This window comes from Mustela putorius, unplaced genomic scaffold (assembly GCF_011764305.1).
Source record: "Mustela putorius furo isolate JIRA1106 unplaced genomic scaffold, ASM1176430v1.1 tig00003983_pilon_pilon_pilon, whole genome shotgun sequence".
In the NCBI taxonomy this organism is placed as follows: domain Eukaryota; kingdom Metazoa; phylum Chordata; class Mammalia; order Carnivora; family Mustelidae; genus Mustela; species Mustela putorius.
The window spans coordinates 16,277,675-16,297,369 of record NW_025422123.1 but is presented as its reverse complement, the minus strand read 5'-3'; the positions used below and the strand labels follow the sequence as shown (position 1 = coordinate 16,297,369).

The following is a 19,695-nucleotide window of genomic DNA, read 5'->3' as shown; positions in this document are numbered from 1 at the left end:
TGTGTTTGCTCTAATATAATAAAAGAAAATTTCAATTAGGAGTAAGATCCGGAAAGAAGAAGAAAGCATTCAACAAATAATACTGTAAAGAGGCAATCAGACTAAGTTTAAAACATTGAAAAAGCATGAAAATAAAAATCATAGGTCTTTAAAGAACTGCAAATGTCATCTTAATGAAAGCATGGGAGAGCAAATGTGGTCCTAATAAAGAAAGAAAAAAAGATAGGAAGGCAAGAGCCTTCAGGAGCCAGCTAAAGCTTAGTACCGAGTGAACTGTAAGATAAGGACATACACATCTGTGCAAGGAAAATGTTTGTAGCATGGTCACTTTCTGTACCAGCTGCTACCACAATTTAGTGCCATGAAACTGCTTCGCCAAGCCCCTCACACATGATCTTATAACTAAACAATTTTTCTTCTTCCCTAAGTAAGAAGACTCCCAAGTGAAAAATTAGACTGACGACTTATATGTCTTCTTTGACTGCAGCCAGAAATGACATGGAGCCCAAATATCAATTTCAGAGATGTGAAAGAGTGAAAGGAAGATGTAAAACATTTTGTGATGATGATGAATATGATTACGGATCCTGCATAAAATGGAGAAATCAGTGTTGCATATAAAATCTGGAAAAGAGAAGTAGTATTAAGCATTGAAGTCTGGAAGAGAGACACATCTTATTGACTCAAGGGTTGGCAGAAAGAAAACAATGTTTAATAAAAAATATTCACTTCTATATCCTCAGTACCACTGTTTATGTAAATAAAAGTAATTCGGTTTCTCTTCTGTCTATTCATTGCCTACTTTCTTTGTATTTCAGATGGATAAACATATTCATTAAACATGACATCAGACTCTAATTGTGCTTATAATGTCATTATGGTCATGTTGCCATCCAGCCATTCATGGTAATCATCTGAGTTGCTCTGGTACATCTCTAAATATATGTATGGCACTTTACTGCCAGTTTTACTATGAGAATCATGGTTATCTTCATACTTGCTTTTTTCCACATTGAAATATCTCCAAATAGAGTCATAATTATTTCTTAAAACAAAATGCATGTTTTCTCTCTTCCAAATGTGAAGCCTTCCAATCTTGGCTTATCTATTGATTTTTTTTTTTTTTTTTTGGTATGCATTTAACCAACTCCTGTAAGATGACAGTTTGAGAGGACACAGTTTAATAGTTCTCTCAGTAGGGCTATGAAATACTCTTATTGGCACTGCAAAAGGATAAATTGTAAGGTGTTGGAGAGAGAGAGAGAGAGCTCCTTTTACCCATGCAATCATTTATTCCAATGAAGTTCCACAAGTAAGTTAAGTAATGGCTTTTCTTCTTCCAGCAATTTAGGACTCTGTTCAGCTGGCTCAGTTGGCAGCTCCCAAAGAATGTGCCCTATTGAGGGAACCTTTCATTTTGTTGGAGAAGGAATTGGGATGCCATGAGCAGTGTAGAGTCTTATGGTGGGAAGCTCAGTTTAAGCTAATGAGTGAACCTGACCAACTACTCAGAACATCAATCTCTGAGGTCCACCACGAGATCTAACAGGATTAGTTTTGTCTAAGAGATTGAAGTGAGAGAGGTTTAGATGTTAGAGAATTTCAGTTTTCAAAAGCAGCTCCCACAACCGTGTGCATGGCTAATTCAGGAATTGTCACCATGAGCCTAGGAAAGATGAAGGCACATGCATGGTAGCAAAAATGAGGACTCCCCTGGCCATCGCAAAGACTATATTATTTACACTAGAGACCAGCTTTTGCATTTCCAAAAGGTGTGCTGCTGTGGGGACCAAGGATGAGATGGTAGCATTTAGTTTAACAAAGGTTGTTGTTGTTACATTACACCTATTGCTTAAAACTGTTCACGCTACTCTACCTGAAATATTTAAGCTATATTGTGTACATATATTGGTACACATCAACACATAATATGACTTCATTTCAAGACACAATGTTTCTGGACTGATATGTCGAGAAAAATGCATTGTCTTTGTGAAAGTGCAGTATTCTCTCTGACTCTTCGTTCTTTGAAGATGCCGCTAACAAAGGATTGAACTTTTCTCATACTTAGCAAGCCCCAGGAGGTAAGAATTCTCTGTTCCTTCATTTTAACAGCACATGATATGAGAAGGAATGTCTTTCAATCCTTTTTTACTAAGAAATTTTCTACTGTGAGATTTTTTTTCTTTCTTTTTGTTTTTTTTTAAAGATTTTATTTATTTGTTTGACAGAAAGAGAGAGGGAGAAATCACAAGTAGGCAGAGAGGCAGGCAGAGAAAGAGGGGGAAGCAGGCTGTCCGCTGAGCAGAGAGCCCGATGCAGGGCTCGACCCCAGGACCCTGAGATCATGACCCGAGCCGAAGGCAGAGGCTTAACCCACTGAACCACCCAGGTGCCCCTTTTTTCCTTTTTTTTTTTTTTTTAAAAAAGCATTCTCTTCTATATGGTCAAAATTCCATGAGCTAAAACAGACATGTTTATATAGATATTTACACTTCCAAATTTTGAAGTAATTACTTGTGTCTTGAATGATAATATTCTAGGTGTCAAAGGACCATTAGATTAATCCGATTACTACCACTTAGCAGCAGTCAGCTGTATTCTAATCTTGCTGGACAGGGTAGCTAGTTGGAAAAAGTTTTGAATATAATTTTTAACACCATATACTTATCCATGGTGATAGCCTACAGCTAGAAAAAGATCAATTTGCCTGTTCTTTTTCTTTATTATTGCTTTATTGCCAGTGGACTAATTCCTACCAAGAGGAACACCAATTTAGGATACTCTTTTGCATACTTCAGGGATATCATGTCCACTAATGACTTCTCTGAGTATTATTTGTTCTACCTTTCTAATGGTAAGTGAAACAGATTCTGTGAATACTGAAAATATTAGACCTCATAGAACTACTTCTTAGTAAGATTTCTTCATCTAGCAACTATGTCTCCAAATTCACCATGTTACCAAATATGCTTTAAGTACTGTACATAAATACATCTTTTAAGTAATTTTGTACTTGAATTTTTTACTGCAGTTCATGACCTGTACTTTTTAATATGTGCCCCAATATACCACCGCCTTGAAAAATCTCTGGTATATGCTCAATTAATAACTGTTAAATGAGTGTTTCCCAGAACTGTATGGATTTGCCTTCTGTCAGCTGATTTGAATTTTCTTTTGAACCAGTAACTGATTCCACTTCCTTACATTTGATGATGAAGTTCTATCTTTTAGTTTCTATTTATAGGTTACAAATTTGTTGTAAAGAATCCTTAAGAAAGTTTTTTCATCACTGTGAATCTCACTTCCTTAACCTGTCGTGTAGAGAGTTTTTCTTCAAGCATCCTTGTATGTGTAATTACCTATTTATCACTTTGTGATTTTCTTTTTACTGTTAGTATATTGTAGAGGTTAGCAAACTACAGCTTATGGGCCAGACCGAGCCCTCCTCCTTGTATGGCCTGTAAGTAAAGGCTAGTATTTGTAGACGACATTTTAATTGATTTGATGGTAGGAGCTACTAACTTCCAACATCAGTTAAGAAAAATGTTATCCCATCTTTCTTATTAGTAGATCTGTAACCCCCCCCCCCAAATATTATGTGCAATCATTCTTACTATCTACTGAATTTTTGTCAGTTCAAATTTATGGAAAATTGTTTTTTATCTTCTATTTAAGTTCTTACAAAATATCCTTGATTTCATATCATGGCCAGCAAAGCCTCAAATATTTGCCCTTCACAGAATACATTTGTTGGTCCCCATAAGAAAAGAATGAGTAACATTTCCAAGTGCAAAATGTGGTCTGTGCAGCATCTCTTTAAGCATTACCTGAGAATGTGCTAGACATGCTAATTCTTAGGGGACTGAATCAGACGCTCTAAAGATGGGGCTCAGCCATATGTGTTTAACCTGCCCTCAACTTGATTATAATGCACAGAAAATTTGCTAACCATTGCCTAGAAATGTTCTTTACTATTGAATTTTGAAGCAAAATCATGATCCTTTAATGTTTTAGTTAACTTGGATCAAACTTTTCAAGACCCCTTGACATTGCTGATAAAATATTGTCCAGTAGGAGAAGCAAGATGTCAAGTAAAATATCTTTCTTTAGAGAGGATAATGGTCAAAAGGAAAACACAGAGAGAAATTTTAGATAAGGAAATCAGAATTCCATCTCCTATATTTATAATTTGTCAATAGGTATTGCATGACCTAAACTAAGTAAAAGTAAAATCAATCTGTATATGCCATTTTATTCTACTTTCTCCACTTTCTCTATTTTTTTCTACATTGATGTCACTATACTTTGGGCACAGAATGTGATATAGTTGTGTGGAAACAGCAGTGCTGATTTCCTTGCTGCTTCAAAGGATGGCATGATGGTCAACCAAAGGAATGGGATCAAGATAGCTTTCCCCTCAGTTTTGACTTAGCTTCTGATGGATTTCTTCCTGAGGAGAGACTCCTGACCTCACTTTTCTTATTGAATTCACTTTAGAAAACTTGCTATTGTAAATTCTTTCTCTGTTCCTTTGAAAAATATGTAAGTCTTCTCCCAGCCTCTCCTCAGTATTACCAGAAATGTCTTTCTCAAAGACCTGAGAACCATCCCTTTGAAATATCCATTTCAAAAGACATACACTTCTGTCTCTCAGTCTCTGTGAGAGGCTAAAAGCCTAACTTCAATGGGTGCTAGTTATCAAATGCAGATGGCCTAATCACAGAGGAAAGCACTGGCAGACTCTGAGATAAGTTGCTGTGCTCTGGGTAGCCCAGTGATCAAACTCCTTCCAGCTTGTCATCACACCAGACCCTAAGAACCTTCCTGCATTCTGTTTCATTGAAATTGAGTTCATGTTCTCTCCTCTATTGCAATAGTCTTCAATAAAGTCTTCCTTGGCTGTTCTAGGGCAACTTTTACTTTATCAAATAAAATAACAAAAATTTGAATTCTGGGTCTGAAGGATTTGCTTAGGAAATATCTTCCCCAATATAGATAGAAGACATTATTAAGAGAAATTCCCTTTTTTGGTAGAATGCTATATGTACCATAGGAGTTACACATATAGATGTTGTGAGATGACAGGGGAGATTATGGTAACTTTCTTAGAGTGGTCAGGGAAGACCCCCAAAGACCACCAGGAGGTGGCATTTGGGGGCAAGGAGCACCTCATGTGTTTCAATTATCAGGAATCCCTAGAATTTGGCACAGAGATTGACCAAGGGTAGACGCTTGATACATTTTCATAGACAGTGAATTGATAGCTGGATGCACACATAAATAACAAAGATCCAAAGACCCCATTTCAAGGAGTATTCATATTGAAGAGCATACCGTGGAAAAGAGGAAGACAGGAAGTTTTCAAATAGAACCCAAATAAAGTTAGAATTAGGAAAGGCATATTCAGGAGGAGGGGTTATATATAATGCCAAATAATACAGGCTATCTTGGAAGGTGTGGTGTTTTGGATAAAGTAAGCATATAGCTATACAAATCATTTTAAAACTCTGTTTACAAAAAAAAAAGTTTACAAAAGGATTAAAATTCAATATGAGAGCATAAATGCTAACATTAAGAAAGAAAACATGTTTTGGACAATCCTCTGATTACTTTGCTTGTTTTTGCCAGGCTAGTTGTCACCTATCACTGACACATGTCTTCAAAATGTCTCCGGAAGAACATTAGAAGTCCAGGTTCTTTTGGTCATTCTGCACTTTCTTAAGTGCTTTATGTCATATTGATGATGTCATTGAGCTTCTTTTGTTTTTTAAACTTCCACTGATCGTTATGTTATTGGATTTTTGGTACTTATATTTTTAAGTTAGATTTCTCAGTGGTAGTAACTTCTCTATGTCTAGACTGGAAATTTAAATTTTCATGTGTTTTAAAAAATTTTGAACATCTTTATTGAAGTATAATTAACATCAATTAAGTGTCTATGTTTAAATGTTCTTATATCTGGAAAGGCACATGAGTATCATTTCTTTCTCTTTCCCTCATATGTAAAATAAGGAGAATATTTCCTTTTTACCTAAAATAGACATCAATTTACTTGTTAAATTTGTAACAAGTTCTCTAGTGCTGTGTCCATGCTGTACTTCTATCTTTGGGGGAATTTCTCCCATCATTCTCATCTTAGGATTTTATCAGGAGTCAACATTTTCTTATAATTCTTGCTTTTTAACCATGGTAATATTGAAAGTTCAACCTCTGATCACAGTGGCCCAATCAGTCTTTACCTGGGATTTTTAACACCTTCCTCTCTATTCACACTTCTGTAATAAAATGAGTCTGGTGCTTCTACTAACAAAATAACTCTCCCCATTCCCCAACTCTGATAGCCTAGAAGACCAATGTGAAGCCAATATGGACAGAAATAGATATGAGAATTACTGGGGAAGATTACTGTGACTGAATCCCTTACTGTCTTTCCTAATGCAAGTCCCACATTTGGCTTTTCTCTTTTGTTTGGTTCAGCTGGTTTTGTATGAAATCCACTAGAGTCTACATTGATATATTAATACTTAAGCTATTTTGAGTTGGATGTCTGTGAATTTCAAACAAAACCTATACCTCACAGATTTCATTTGAAGGGTGTTGGAGAATCATAATAAAGGTATGAAATAACTGAAAACACTATTGAGATATTACTATCATTTTCACAATAACTTGAAAAAATTCTTTTTAGATTTCTCTGAGTTTTAGTTTTCTCATTTTTATTTATTTATTTATTTATTTTTAAGTATTTTATTTATTTATTTGACAGAGAGAGAGCACAAGCAGGCAGAACAGAAGACAGAGGGAGATGGAGAAGCAGGCTCTCCTCTGAGCAGGGAGCCTAATGTAGGATTTGACCTTAGGCTGTCAAGCTGGGGCTGTTTTCATGCAGATTGCTTTCATAGAGATCCTCAAGATCAACCATCACCTTGTATAGTTTCACCATGATTCTCTTTGAACTTCTGCTTTACCATGAAGTCTATTTTTTCAATGCCATAATGTATATGAGATTTAGGATACTCACTGGCAATTTGGCCTAAACTATTTAATACAAGATGCCAATTTTATATTGATAGTAAGAAATTATATTCTTGGTTTATTGATCATTTGTGTTGGCTTGACAAATGCATATTTTCCATGCAGACAATTTACATGGGAAGCCAAGTTATAAAGAAATTTCCTTATGAGCAAAGAATAAGAACAGTTGGAATTAGAAGAGGGGTTTTAATGTTAAGGGGCATCAGTATGAAAGCCTAAGGTTTTCATATTCCAAATAAGTTTGCTACTGCCAAGTAGAAAAAATAGTCATTTCAATATATACATCTTCTTAGGATGCTACTTGCCCTAGAAAAGTTAATTGACAGGTGTAATCAGTTTTTGTCTCATGGGTTCTGCTTCATGTACCATGTTCTTTACATGTACATGTACATCTTCTTTACATGTTCTCATTGACCCCATCCTGCTTCAGATATGTTGCTATAGAGAGAGAGAGTAGGCAAAGTAGCTGGAATATAGGTCTTCATATCACACTGCCTGGAGTCAAATGATCTAGGAGATAGCTGAATATTATTCTTGCTAGTTGTGTAACATTGAGCATGTTACTTAGCTTGGCTACATTTTGGTTTTCTTATATATAAAATGGTGGTAGTCACAAGTCACTTTCTAATTCCCAGTGTTAGGATCACTCAATAAATGTAAATAGCAATGTAAATAGCAATTGCTTATAAATGTAAACAGCAATACTAATGTTAAATTAGATTTTAATCATCTAATTTCTTATTGGAATAATTTTTGTTTCTTTACTGCATCTGTATATCTTTTATTTGACTCAAAATGCATGATTTTTATAGTTTATATATATGATATCACTATATAGTAATCTATATATTTCATATAATTTATGTATCAGTTTATGTAGTCTATATATGAGTCATTTGGAATCAGTGTCGAACATAGGCATTGAAGGTTTATGTCAAATCAGGTTGGGGATGATATGATACTACTTGAGCACTAAGGGTGTAAAGGAGTTAGCTGTGAGACAGAGGATAATGGGACAGATGAACCTGCAGATTAAGAAGCCAGGAAAAAGAAGCCATTGAGATGTGTTACAAATCCACCATTCTCTCTGCCTCTTCTCAAAACCAGCTTTTGCTGAATTTATACCTGGTATTTTTTTTTTTTAGCCTTAAAATATATGCTTCTTTGGGGCAACTTGGTGTCTCATTTGGTTAAGCATCTGGACTCTTGATTTCTGTCCAGTTTTGACCTCAGGGTTGTGGGATCAAGACCTATGTTGGGCTCAGTGCTGAGTGAGGAGTCTGCTTGAGAGTCGCCTCTCTCTCTGCCCCTCCCCCCAACTCGCACACTCACTCTGTCTAAAAATAAATAAATAAATATTTGAAAAAAATATATATTCTTCAGTTTTTCTTGAGCTATTTTGAGAGGTTTACTCTTTCTTGAAAATAATAATTTAGACCAGAGTGGAGAAGAACTAGATGACTTTTCTCTATATGTATATGTGTTCGTATATGTGTGTGTGTTGGCAAACAGCCTACACATATCAGTGTTGCATTCAGTTGCCATCAGCCGTGATGAGATCAGTCAACATAGGCATCATACACTCAAGAGCTGTAAGACACCAGCTCAAAGCCCAAGTCCCATAATCTTTCAAAGACTGAATGCAAATTATTAAAATCAGACATTTGGTTTTATTAACAAACAGACTCACGGAAGAATATTAATTATTATTGCTTTGACTTCTGGTTCACATGAGGTGATAAGAAAATTCTAAATTTAGACCCCCTTTTTTTATCTTGTTCAGAACTGTTTCATGTAAATGTTCTGGCTTTTAAATAAATTTCTTTTCCACATTCGTGGTTGAGACTTCGTATCATTGGGCAAAATCATACTTTAAAAAATTAAAAAAAATAAAAACAAAAACAAAGAACACATAGAGATTTCTGGTTCTGATAATGTGGCAGACAGAGAGAGAATTCATAACTCTTACTGAATAGTTAGAAGATTTAGACAAAGTGCAATTTTAAATTGTCAATGACCCTAATTGGGCTCATCAGAATGAATTCACTTTATATACAAGACAAAAGAGAAAATCAAAACCTAGAGTGATAAAGGCCAGAGGTGAGAGGGCCCCGATGTAGGGTAGAGGTGGGCAAAGTACAACCAACCCAGCAAAGGTCTTGTTTTTTTTTTTTAATTAATTAATATTAATATTTTTTTATTCATAAAAGACAGAGAGACATGAGAAACAGTGAGAGAGAGACACACACAGAGGCAAACAGGCTTTTCAGAGAGCAGGGAGCCCAATGCAGGACTCAATCCCAGGACCCTAAGATCAAAACCTGAGCAGAAGGTAGACACCCAACCAACTGAACCAACCAGGAACCCAGACCTTGGTGTTCTACAACTAGGTTATGAGAGATATGATCTATGTTCTATACAAGGCAGGGAACTGGAAAAACACTGTTTATGATAGTGACATGAAACATAGTTGTCACACTGGGAATGTGTAGGAAATTCACACTGGCGAATTTGTGGACCTTGAAAAATGAGGTATGACACTGGCCAGGAAAAAAGAGCCTCAACTTCAGCTGGAGCATCAAGGGTAGCAATAGAAGAGGTGGGAAGAGGTAACCCCCAATCTGAGAAGATGACATGTGCAAAATCACTGAAACATCAATGAGTATCAAAGCCATGAATAGACAGAGGAGTTGTAAGTAAACTCACAGGGTGGTGAAAATTGGCTAGCCACTTCAAAGGAGAACAGATTGACCATCAAGCAGAGCACAGAAGCCACAGAAGGGCCCTGCGGAAGACAGAGAGGAGACCTGTGGGCTGAGACCTGTAGTACAAAGTCTGTGACTCAGACAAGTTGTCCATGAATCGCCCACATAGTATCGATTTCCACAGATAACTATGTTAGCTGCAAAGACAGTTTAGAAAACCAAGGGTAATAAAGTTTTCTCAATGAAAACTAGAGATTCAGAGATCAAACACTTAAAACCACTACCCCATAGACTGCCTGGGAATCATTACCGAGCTTAACAGCCTTGAAAACCACTAAGATTTGCATGACACATGAAAGATTGCTTTAGTTTTTTTGAGGCATGTTGGGGAAGTTTTTCAGCTGTAATCTTGCTCAAATAAGGCACAGATTCAATAATCTTCTAAGGTTCAGTAAACTGAACGAGAAGCCACACAGGTGAGCTACAAATATCTCTCCTCCCAAACTCTAGAGCTTCATAGATATAATCTCATTGTTTCTTGCGTTAAGAAACTGCACCTGCCGTGAGAATTTTTTTATAATGTTTTCCTTCTTTTTGGCACACATCCCTGCAAGTAAGAGTAACATACTTATTGGGATTTTTCTGTGAAGCCTATTGAAGGGCATTCTTAAAGTTAACCCACTTTACTGTGTATGAACCAAGAAAATACAGTAATAGAACTGATAAAGAATCCAGGATTAATTCAGCAGAACAGGGCTAAATTTGTGACTTAGAACATTAAGACTGAAGCTTTTTGGAGCTAATCTGAAGATTATGGTCAAAACACGAATCCTTGGGCCCCTGGGTGGCTCAGTGGGTTAAGACTCTGCCTTCAGCTCAGGTCATGATCCCAGGGTCCTGGGATTGAGCCCAGCTCCAGGCTGCCTGCTCAGTGGGGAATCTGATTCTCCCTCTCCCTCTACTTCCTCCACTGCTATTGTTCTCTAAAAATAAATCAATAAAATATTTTTAAAAAGTGAAAAAACAAAGGGGAACCCTCCTACACTGTTGGTGGGAATGCAAGCTGGTGCAGCCATTCTGGAAAACAGCATGGAGGTTCCTCAAAATGTTGAAAATAGAACTGCCCTATGACCCAGCAATTGCACTATTGGGTATTTACCCTAAAGATACAAATGTAGTGATCCAAAGGGACACATGCACCCGAATGTTTATAGCAGCAATGTCCACAATAGCCAAACTATAGAAAGAACCTAGATGTCCATCAACAGATGAATGGATCAAGAAGATGTGGTATATATACACAATGGAATACTATGCAGCCATCAAAAGAAATGAAATCTTGCCATTTGCAACAACATGGATGGAACTAGAGCGTATCATGCTTAGCGAAATAAGTCAAGCAGAGAAAGACAACTATCATATGATCTCCCTGATATGAGGAAGTGGTGATGCAACATGGAGGCTTAAGTGGGTAGAAGAAGAATAAATGAAACAAGATGGGATTGGGAGGGAGACAAACCATAAGTGACTCTTAATCTCACAAAACAAACTGAGGGTTGCCGGGGGGAGGGGGTTTGGGAGAAGGGGGTGGGATTATGGACATTGGGGAGGGTATGTGATTTGGTGAGTGCTGTGAAGTGTGTAAACCTGGTGATTCACAGACCTGTACCCCTGGGGATAAAAATATATGTTTATAAAAAATAAAAAATTTAAAAAAAAAGTGAAAAAACAAAACAAAACAGTAATCCTATATCTTTGAGTATCTTAAACTCTCACCTGAGATAGAAACCTAAATTTAAATCACTGTTTTATTTTCACTAGTAATATCTCTTCTCCATTACCTATTCTTGTTAAGGGGTTTCCTTTGCATCTTATAAGGAGAAAAGTTGAAGAGATTTGTACCCTTCTCCAATATATTTTTTCCCCTCCAAACTGTACTTACCCCGCCTCTCCCAGCTGAAGAACAGAGAATAACTGAAGAATTTCATTTGCCTAAAAACTGTGTAACCAAAATTTGTGTTTATATTTCTGCCCTTGTTTCAACTTCCACTACAACAAAACATACACTGATGACGGATGAAAGAGTAATTGTCATTGTACCAGTGTACTTCTGCTCTGTGGCTATCACCACACCCTGGGAAGCTCTCTTCCCAGGAAGATGGTGTGAGAGAGGACCGGCCGCCAACACTGGAACAGCAGGTGTGCTAGGGTCTCCATACTCGTGGGTACCACAGACCAAGAGCATTAATACCATGAGAGAGCATGTAAGAAATGGAACATCTCTGGCTTGTCCCATACCTACTGACATAGAACCTGCTTTTTAACAAGAATCCAGATTATTCACACGCACATTCAAATTCAAGGAACACTATCTTAACACATTAGAGCTTCATACATCTACCAGTCAATTTCTAGGGTAATTCCCTCCCTCTCTTCCTCTTTTTTTTTTTTTTCTACCTCTCTTTCTTTTCAACCATTTATTCTCATCTCTCAATCAACCTGCAATTTTTCCCAGGGGTCGAGGCGGAGGGTGGGGGCTGGGGAAAGCTTCTGTTTGTTTGTTTGTTTTCCCTATGTGTTAAATAGCAACATTGTTGGGGGATATCACTATCCCTTAAAATGTACACATATTATGAGATAAAAAGAAAACTTTCTCTTCTAAACTCCCACACGGCTCAGTATGACATATTGTCAGCTCGTACCTTAAGAAAGTACAGGGAGTCCAACCCAAGGGCACTGAAGTGATGAGGAGAGGACAGACTTATCAGTGATCAGTGGTTTGGCAATGGGTTAAAATGTCAGGCACTGGCTCTCCTTATCTGGGATAAGATCTGAAAGGTAGGAGGTTAAGCGTTTCTCAGGGAAGAAAACTGAGCAAAGCCGCTGGGAGGAGGGGAGTAGAGAAAAGGGCAAGAGGAACAACAGATGGGCAGCTCCCAATGGATAGGTAGTGTCCCTTAGATAATGAGACTTTATCTAAACCACATCTGCGTCTCAAGGATCACTGAAGTACTCTCCAAAATTACCTCCCACTCTGGCCCTCTTCCTGCTCCCTTCCAATCAGTTCTACTAGAGCCCGAGTGAGCTCATAAACTCTTAAATAGCTTCCATCAGACATATAATAAAATTCTTCGCTTCACTGTGGCCTAAAAAGCAGGATGAGACCAACCCCCTTCTGCTCCTTGACCTCCCGCTTCCCACTCATGTTTCCGTGGCCCACTGAGTGTGAGCTCTCTGGTCTGGTTTTTATTCCTCACACACATCCTGCTGTCAGGAATATCTAATTTGTATCTCTACAAGGGACACCCTTTGTGGGCTACCCCTTTCTCAGGGCAATAGAATTCACCCCTGATCACTTATTACAGTGCCTCTCTTGATGGTCTCTCTCTCCTAACACTCTTGAATTTTATGAAGAGTTATTCAGTCTGAAAACTAAATACCAAGTATGGTTGTAACCATGTTTATCTTGCCTGCTGCTTTATCCTAGAGTCTTGAGTTGTATCAATGCATAGTAAGAACTCAATAATTTTTAGAGTTCTTAATGAGTGTCTTCTTTGTCAGGTTCATGCATTATCTCATTTAACACATGAAGCAATAATTTTGATATTAAGTAGAAGTAGCAGTAGAAGCCAATAGAAGCCAATAAGTTCATAGAAGTCAGTAAGTTTGATATTAAAATCACCATTTTAGGGACACCCAGGTGGCTCAGTCATTAAACGTCTGCCTTTGGCCCAGGTCATGATCCCAGGGTCCTGGGATGGAGTCCCACATCGGGTTCCCTGCTCAGCAGGAAGCCTGCTTCTCCCTCTCCCACTCTCCCTGCTTGTGTTGTTCCCTCTCCTGCTCTGTCAATTAAATAAATAAATAAAATCTTTTTTTAATTCACCATTTTATAGATAAGGAAAACCGACCTCAAGAAGATCACTTAGTAAAAGCATGCTTGAGGTTCAACTCCAAATTTTGCTAATGTGAAAGAATTGGCTCATTCTAGCCCTGAGGACATTCAGTCTAGTCAAGCAGTACCAAATGGAGGTAATTTGTCAGGGATATGGACAACCAGAAGGAGTGAACTGTATTAAATGGACTTGAGAAATACTTTCTAAATCTTGTTTCTTCATTTCTGAGAATCTGTGGACCACTTTACAAAGGATATGAACATACATTTGACCAGCTTTCTGTATTCTTCAGTTTGGTTTCAGCTCCTAAAGTAAATCTTTACTAGGTGACACTGTGTTAGATTCCTGTAGCACAGTAAAATGTAGAGGGCAGGGTAGCAAACAGAAGAAGCATTACTTGAGGTCAGATCAAGTCTTCATCTTTGTCATTTTATCTTCACACCATGTATGCAGGTGACTAATTTTATTCCCAGTCCCCCTAATAAAGCTGAGACTCAGAATGGAAACACCCTTTGCACAAGGAGCACGTGGCTACACAGTAGTAGAGTGTCATTCACACTTGGGTCAGTCTGTCCACGCTATTTCACTGCCACAGCAGAGGACTTGGACAAGCCTATTCCAGGGTATTCATGTTCTTCTGAGCCTGGTGGGGAGAAAAGTATTTTTCATTCTGCGTTTTGAAAAGGGCTTAAGTAGAGCAGGGACAGTGATGAGACTGACCATAGGAAGGGAAGAAATGGTATAAATGAATTCACTCTGAGAAAAGCAGAATGTGTGTAAATTGGTGGTATCAGACCTGGGTAAGCATAGGAAATATTTGAGGAGATTTATTTAAAAGTGCAAATTTCTGGGCACTTGGGTGGCTCAGTTTGTTAAGTGACTGCCTTTGATTCAGATCATGATCCTAGGGTTGTGGGATCTAGCCCCACATTGCTCAGCAGGGAGTCTGCTTCTTCCTCTCCCTCTACCTGGTGCTCTCCCTGCTTGTGCTCTCTTGCTCTCTCTCTGTCAAATAAATAAATAAAATCTTTAAAAATAAATAAATAAATGTTCAAATTTCTGGCCCACAGAATAACAGAATGTGACTATTAGGGAGTGGTGCCCAGAAGTATGGATTTTTCCTTTTCTTTAATTATCCTAATGATTCTAAAAATTATGACATTCAGAGAGCCATGGATTCAACTAATCCTTCTGCTGATTCTAGGCATGAATTCACCTTTTAATTTTAGGGTCAGTCTGTTGTCTACCATTTACTAAACAGAACATAAAGAAATTAAAGAAACTCAGTATTGCCTTTCACAGATTTGTTCATTTACAAATTCATTGATCTAGTGTAGCAGGTCAGACCTTGGGTTCAAGAATCAAATTGCTTTGGGGTCTAATATCAGCAGTGGAAATACTAGTACAGGGATTTTAGCAGGCTACTAAATGAATACCTCTAAGCCTCTTTTACCTTGTGCGATGACCTTCAGGTTGGTGTTATGTTCAACAGAAATCATAAATGAAAAGCATTCAGGCATTACCTTATATTTAGTAAATGTTCAATACAGATTCACTATTACTTATTGAGCACCCAGTAAGAACCAAGCCCTTCACTAAATATAAAAAATAAAATAGAAAGTAGAATTGTAAAGGATATCCTTTGTGTACAGTCTATCTACTTTTTCAGAATATTTCTCGCATGATTGTCCTTTATACAAGCTGTATACAGAGGGGTAAGTCAACCTCCCAAAAAACAAGAGCCCAGGACCTGACGGATTCCCTGGGGAATTCTGCCAAACTTTCAAAGAAGAAATAACACCTATTCTCCTGAAGCTGTTTCAAAAAATTGAAGCAGAAAGAAAACTTCCAGATTCTTTCTATGAAGCCAGCATTACCCTGATCCCCAAACCAGGCAAAGACCCTACCAAAAAGGAGAATTTCAGACCAATATCACTGATGAAGATGGATGCTAAGAGTCTCAACAAGATCCTAGCCAACAGGATCCAACAGCACATTAAAAAGATTATTCACCATGATCAGGTGGGATTCATCCCTGGGCAACAAGGATGGTTCAACATTTGCAAATCAATCAATGTGATACAACAAAGTAATATGAGAAGAGAGAAGTACCACATGGTCCTCTCAATTGATGCAGAAAAAGCATTTGACAAAATCCAGCATCCCTTCTTGATTAAAATGCCTCAAAGTATAGGGATAGAGGGAACATTCCTGAACCTCATCAAATCTATCTATGAAAGACCCACAGCAAATATCATCGTCAATGGGAAAAAGCTTGCAGCCTTCCCGTTGAGATCAGGAACAAGACAAGGATGCCCACTTTCACCACTCTTGTTCAACATAGTATTAGAAGTCCTAGCAACTTTTTGAAGCTTAGGAAGAAAGACCTAAATTAGTTCCTGTCATCTTCTTTCATACCCACCGAAAGGGAAAGAAATGGATAAAAAAATCTTTGTGAATTAGTCTTTCATCCCTTAGGATTAGAAACTGAATTGTGTATTCTGGCATTCACTTTCTCAGAAGTGCAATTTTCCAAAATTTTTTAGATAGACAAATGGTAGATACTACAATTGCTACTATAACTTTATTTCAATCTCCATTCAGTAAATGTAACTTTATTTCAATAACTTTATTTCAGTCCCCATTCATATGAATTAAATGCCTATTCTATCCTAAACTCCACTGCATAGCTGTCAAAATACTTGCCCCATGGAGTTTACATTCCAGTGAGAAGTTAATGATAATAGTAATAATAACCATACCATAATATATGGGTAAATAATTAAAGAAGCCAATAATGAACAAGCTAATTTCAAATGAAGACAAATAAGGAACACACCCCCACCCCCTCCACATATTGGAATGAAGTAAGAGTCACTATTATTAAAATAGCAGAAAAGCCTTCAGAATGTCTGATAAGATGACATGTGAACATCAGGGACCAGAATAAAACAAATTCTGGGTAAAAAGGTGGAGAATTTGAATGATGTGATTGAAACACTTGATAATGAGTCCTAAATATCACATATCAATACATAACACACACACACACACACACACACACACACACCCCCCAAATCCTTCTGAACAAAAGAGAACATTATAGTTAGGTGAGCTTAAAGTACCATGTATTCAGTGAGGAACTAGTCTTCAGCTGAGTAAAATTAAAATTGACACAGAGAAGTGGATCATATGCAAAATATGTGAAATGAATATTAATGGCTATTGAATTTATAACCTATACCTTAAAATTCACTCATATGTAAGAAGATGAGGCAAATAATAACATATCACAGCAGATAATCAATACTCTATTTTCAAAATTAAAATGTAATATTTTGGGACACCTGGGTGGCTCTATCCATTAAGGGCTTGTCTTCAGTTCAGGTCATGATCCCAAAGGCCTGGGATTGAGCCACCTGTTGTGCTCCCTTCTCTTCAAGGAGCCTGCTTCTATCTCTGCCTTTCCCTTTCTCACTCTAAATAAATAAATAGATAAGTTTTTAAAAAAAATGTAATACTTTAACCACCACATGAATTTTCTTAGTGTGAGACAGCTCACTGATACATAATACCAGAAAGTAGTAAGCGTATTCTGACAGTTGCAGAATGCCATTGTTCCGAAACCACTAACCAAAGTACAGTCTAACAAACAAATATATTAGTGAAAGGCACTAATAACAGCAAAAAATATATTTTCATTAAGTAATTATTGCTTAAACATCTACTAAGCAATGGCTACTGAGCATAGTTTCAGATTAATATTTCTAAATCACTGTATAAAAAGCTAAAACTGTAATGAGCCCTACTAACTTTGTTATGATTCTTTTATATTATCTCTTTCAATATTTATTAATCTGTACATTTCCATGCCTCTCTCCCTTACCTTCCCTTCTTTGTTACTACTACCCAAACTTCACTTATACCTAATATCTATAACTATGAGCTCAAAGACAATTTTGGAAGTGTGGATTTTAGGGGTGCCTGAGTGGCACAGTTGATTGAGCGACCAACTCCTGATCTCGGGGTTGTGAAATGGAGGCCCACATTAGGCTCTGGACTTAGTGTGGAGTCGGCTTCGGATTCTCTCTTGCTCTGCCCCTCCTGCTCGTGCTCTCTCTCTCTCTCTCTCAAATAAATAAACAAATCTTTAAAAAAAAAAATGGTGGTGGTAGCCGTCATCCTACCCACTGGAAAAGGTAATTTCTGGAACCGAATAACTTACATAAACATACCCATTATACTGATTTTTTTTAGTAGTTAGTAGTGGCAGCAGTAGTAGTAGTGATCAGGCAGATACATTTCACAGTCCCATAACAGTGTGATAAGACTGTAAGCAACTGGCTCAACATCAATTCTTTCATGAGTGATTTTTTTTTTAAAAAGATGACTCATGAATAATGGACTAGTATATAAATTTGTCCCCCAGGTCAAGACAAAGCACACAAGTCAATAGACATTGGATGACATTATCCCATGAGACCATACATTCTAATAGTTATCTTTAAGGTTAGTTTAAAATTTAAGGTGTAAGACTTAATTATGGAGAATAAACTGATGGTTACGAGAAGGGAGGTGGAGGAGTGGGTGGGTGGATTAGGGGGTTGGGGTGAAGGAGGGCACTTGTGATGAGCACCAGATATTGTATAGAAGGGTTGAATTACTATATTGTCCACCTGAAACTACTATTACATTGTATGTTAACTAACTGGAATTTAAATAAATAAATAAATAAATAAATAAATAGCAATTTAAGGTTTATATTATTGCCTTTAACACCCATGTATGACTTAAAATAGAACAATAGCTACACATTGCACCAGAGCTCCCCAAGAGGCCTTGTTTTTGCCCCATCCTCACTGAGAATACATAATATGTGATGTTTTCACCTACTCCTTAGAATGTCAAGGAAAACTGGACTGGAAAGATTATTTGTTGGGAGGAAAGGAAAGATTGGTGTCTGCTATTCTCTAAATCTTCTCTAGAAACAGTCTCCTAGGACTGCTTTCTCTACAAAGTTTCCGATTTCAGAGTGTCCTTAAGCTATAAAAATAGAGTGAGAACAAATGAGTTGTAACATTTCTTTTATTTTGGAAAGCACATTTTCATGATTATATTATATAAATTCCTTTATAACTCTAAGACAAGTATTCCAGGTGACTGGAATATGTAGTAACAGTAATGATTAAGAATGTGGGCTCTAACCATAGACCGTGTTCAGTTTCAGTTTCACCTCTTACCAGCTAGTAGTTGACTTTGTTACTTTAAGTAAGTAACTTACTTAAATCTTTCTGTGTCCCTTTCCTTGTGCATGAAAATGGGGCTAAATATTATTCCCACTTCATAGGGCTTTCATGTGATGTAAATACAAGGAACAGCACCTTGCACATAAGGAGCATGTGATAGATGTTTTGAAGGTGCATCAGGAGCAGGAAGGACAGAGCCTGAGCTCCTGGGACTCATGGTTTCTAAATATATGAAGCACCAGTAATTATTAGAGCTTGCATAAAAGCTTTTTAATAGAGGAAGGAAGTAGAAACTGTAGCAGAAGTTCCAGCTGCTGATATCTCTGCAGTCTTTTGTTTTCTTAGTAATTTAATGCTCATTGTCCTCATCTGTAGAAAGGTTTTATGATTCTGACCACTTTGAAAACTTCCCAAAGTGCCAATCATTCTGCCACTGGTGTATAAAATTAGTCCCATAATGTATTCTTTAAACTTAAAGCTTTGTGGCCATCAGTGAATTAAAATAGTCAATTATTTTTATTTTTTTTATTTTTAGGTTTTACTGGAAACTCCTATAAGGGAATATTTTTTCTTTCCTTTCCTTTTCTTCGTTTATTTTCTTCCCTCCCCTTCCCTTCTCTTCTCTTCTTTTCTTTTTCTTTTCCTTTCTTTTCTTTTTTACCTGTCCTTTCCTTTCTTTTCTTCTTTTCTCTTATTTTTCTTTTTCTTCTCCTTTCCCTTCCCTTCCTTACTCTTACTTTCTCTTTCCTTCCCTTTCTTGACCATCTGTCTTCTCATCATCACATCCTCTTCTGGCACTCTCAACATATA

At 37.2% G+C, this 19,695-nt stretch overlaps 1 protein-coding gene across 1 annotated transcript; it reads left to right on the top strand.

Moving 5' to 3' along the window:
* The first annotated feature begins 468 nt into the window (after positions 1-468).
* LOC123389520 (beta-defensin 110-like) lies at positions 469-621 on the top strand. Its single transcript, XM_045071184.1, has one exon. It carries the CDS (start codon positions 469-471, stop codon positions 619-621), a length of 153 nt encoding a protein of 50 aa, XP_044927119.1.
* Positions 622-19,695: the final 19,074 nt, after the last annotated feature.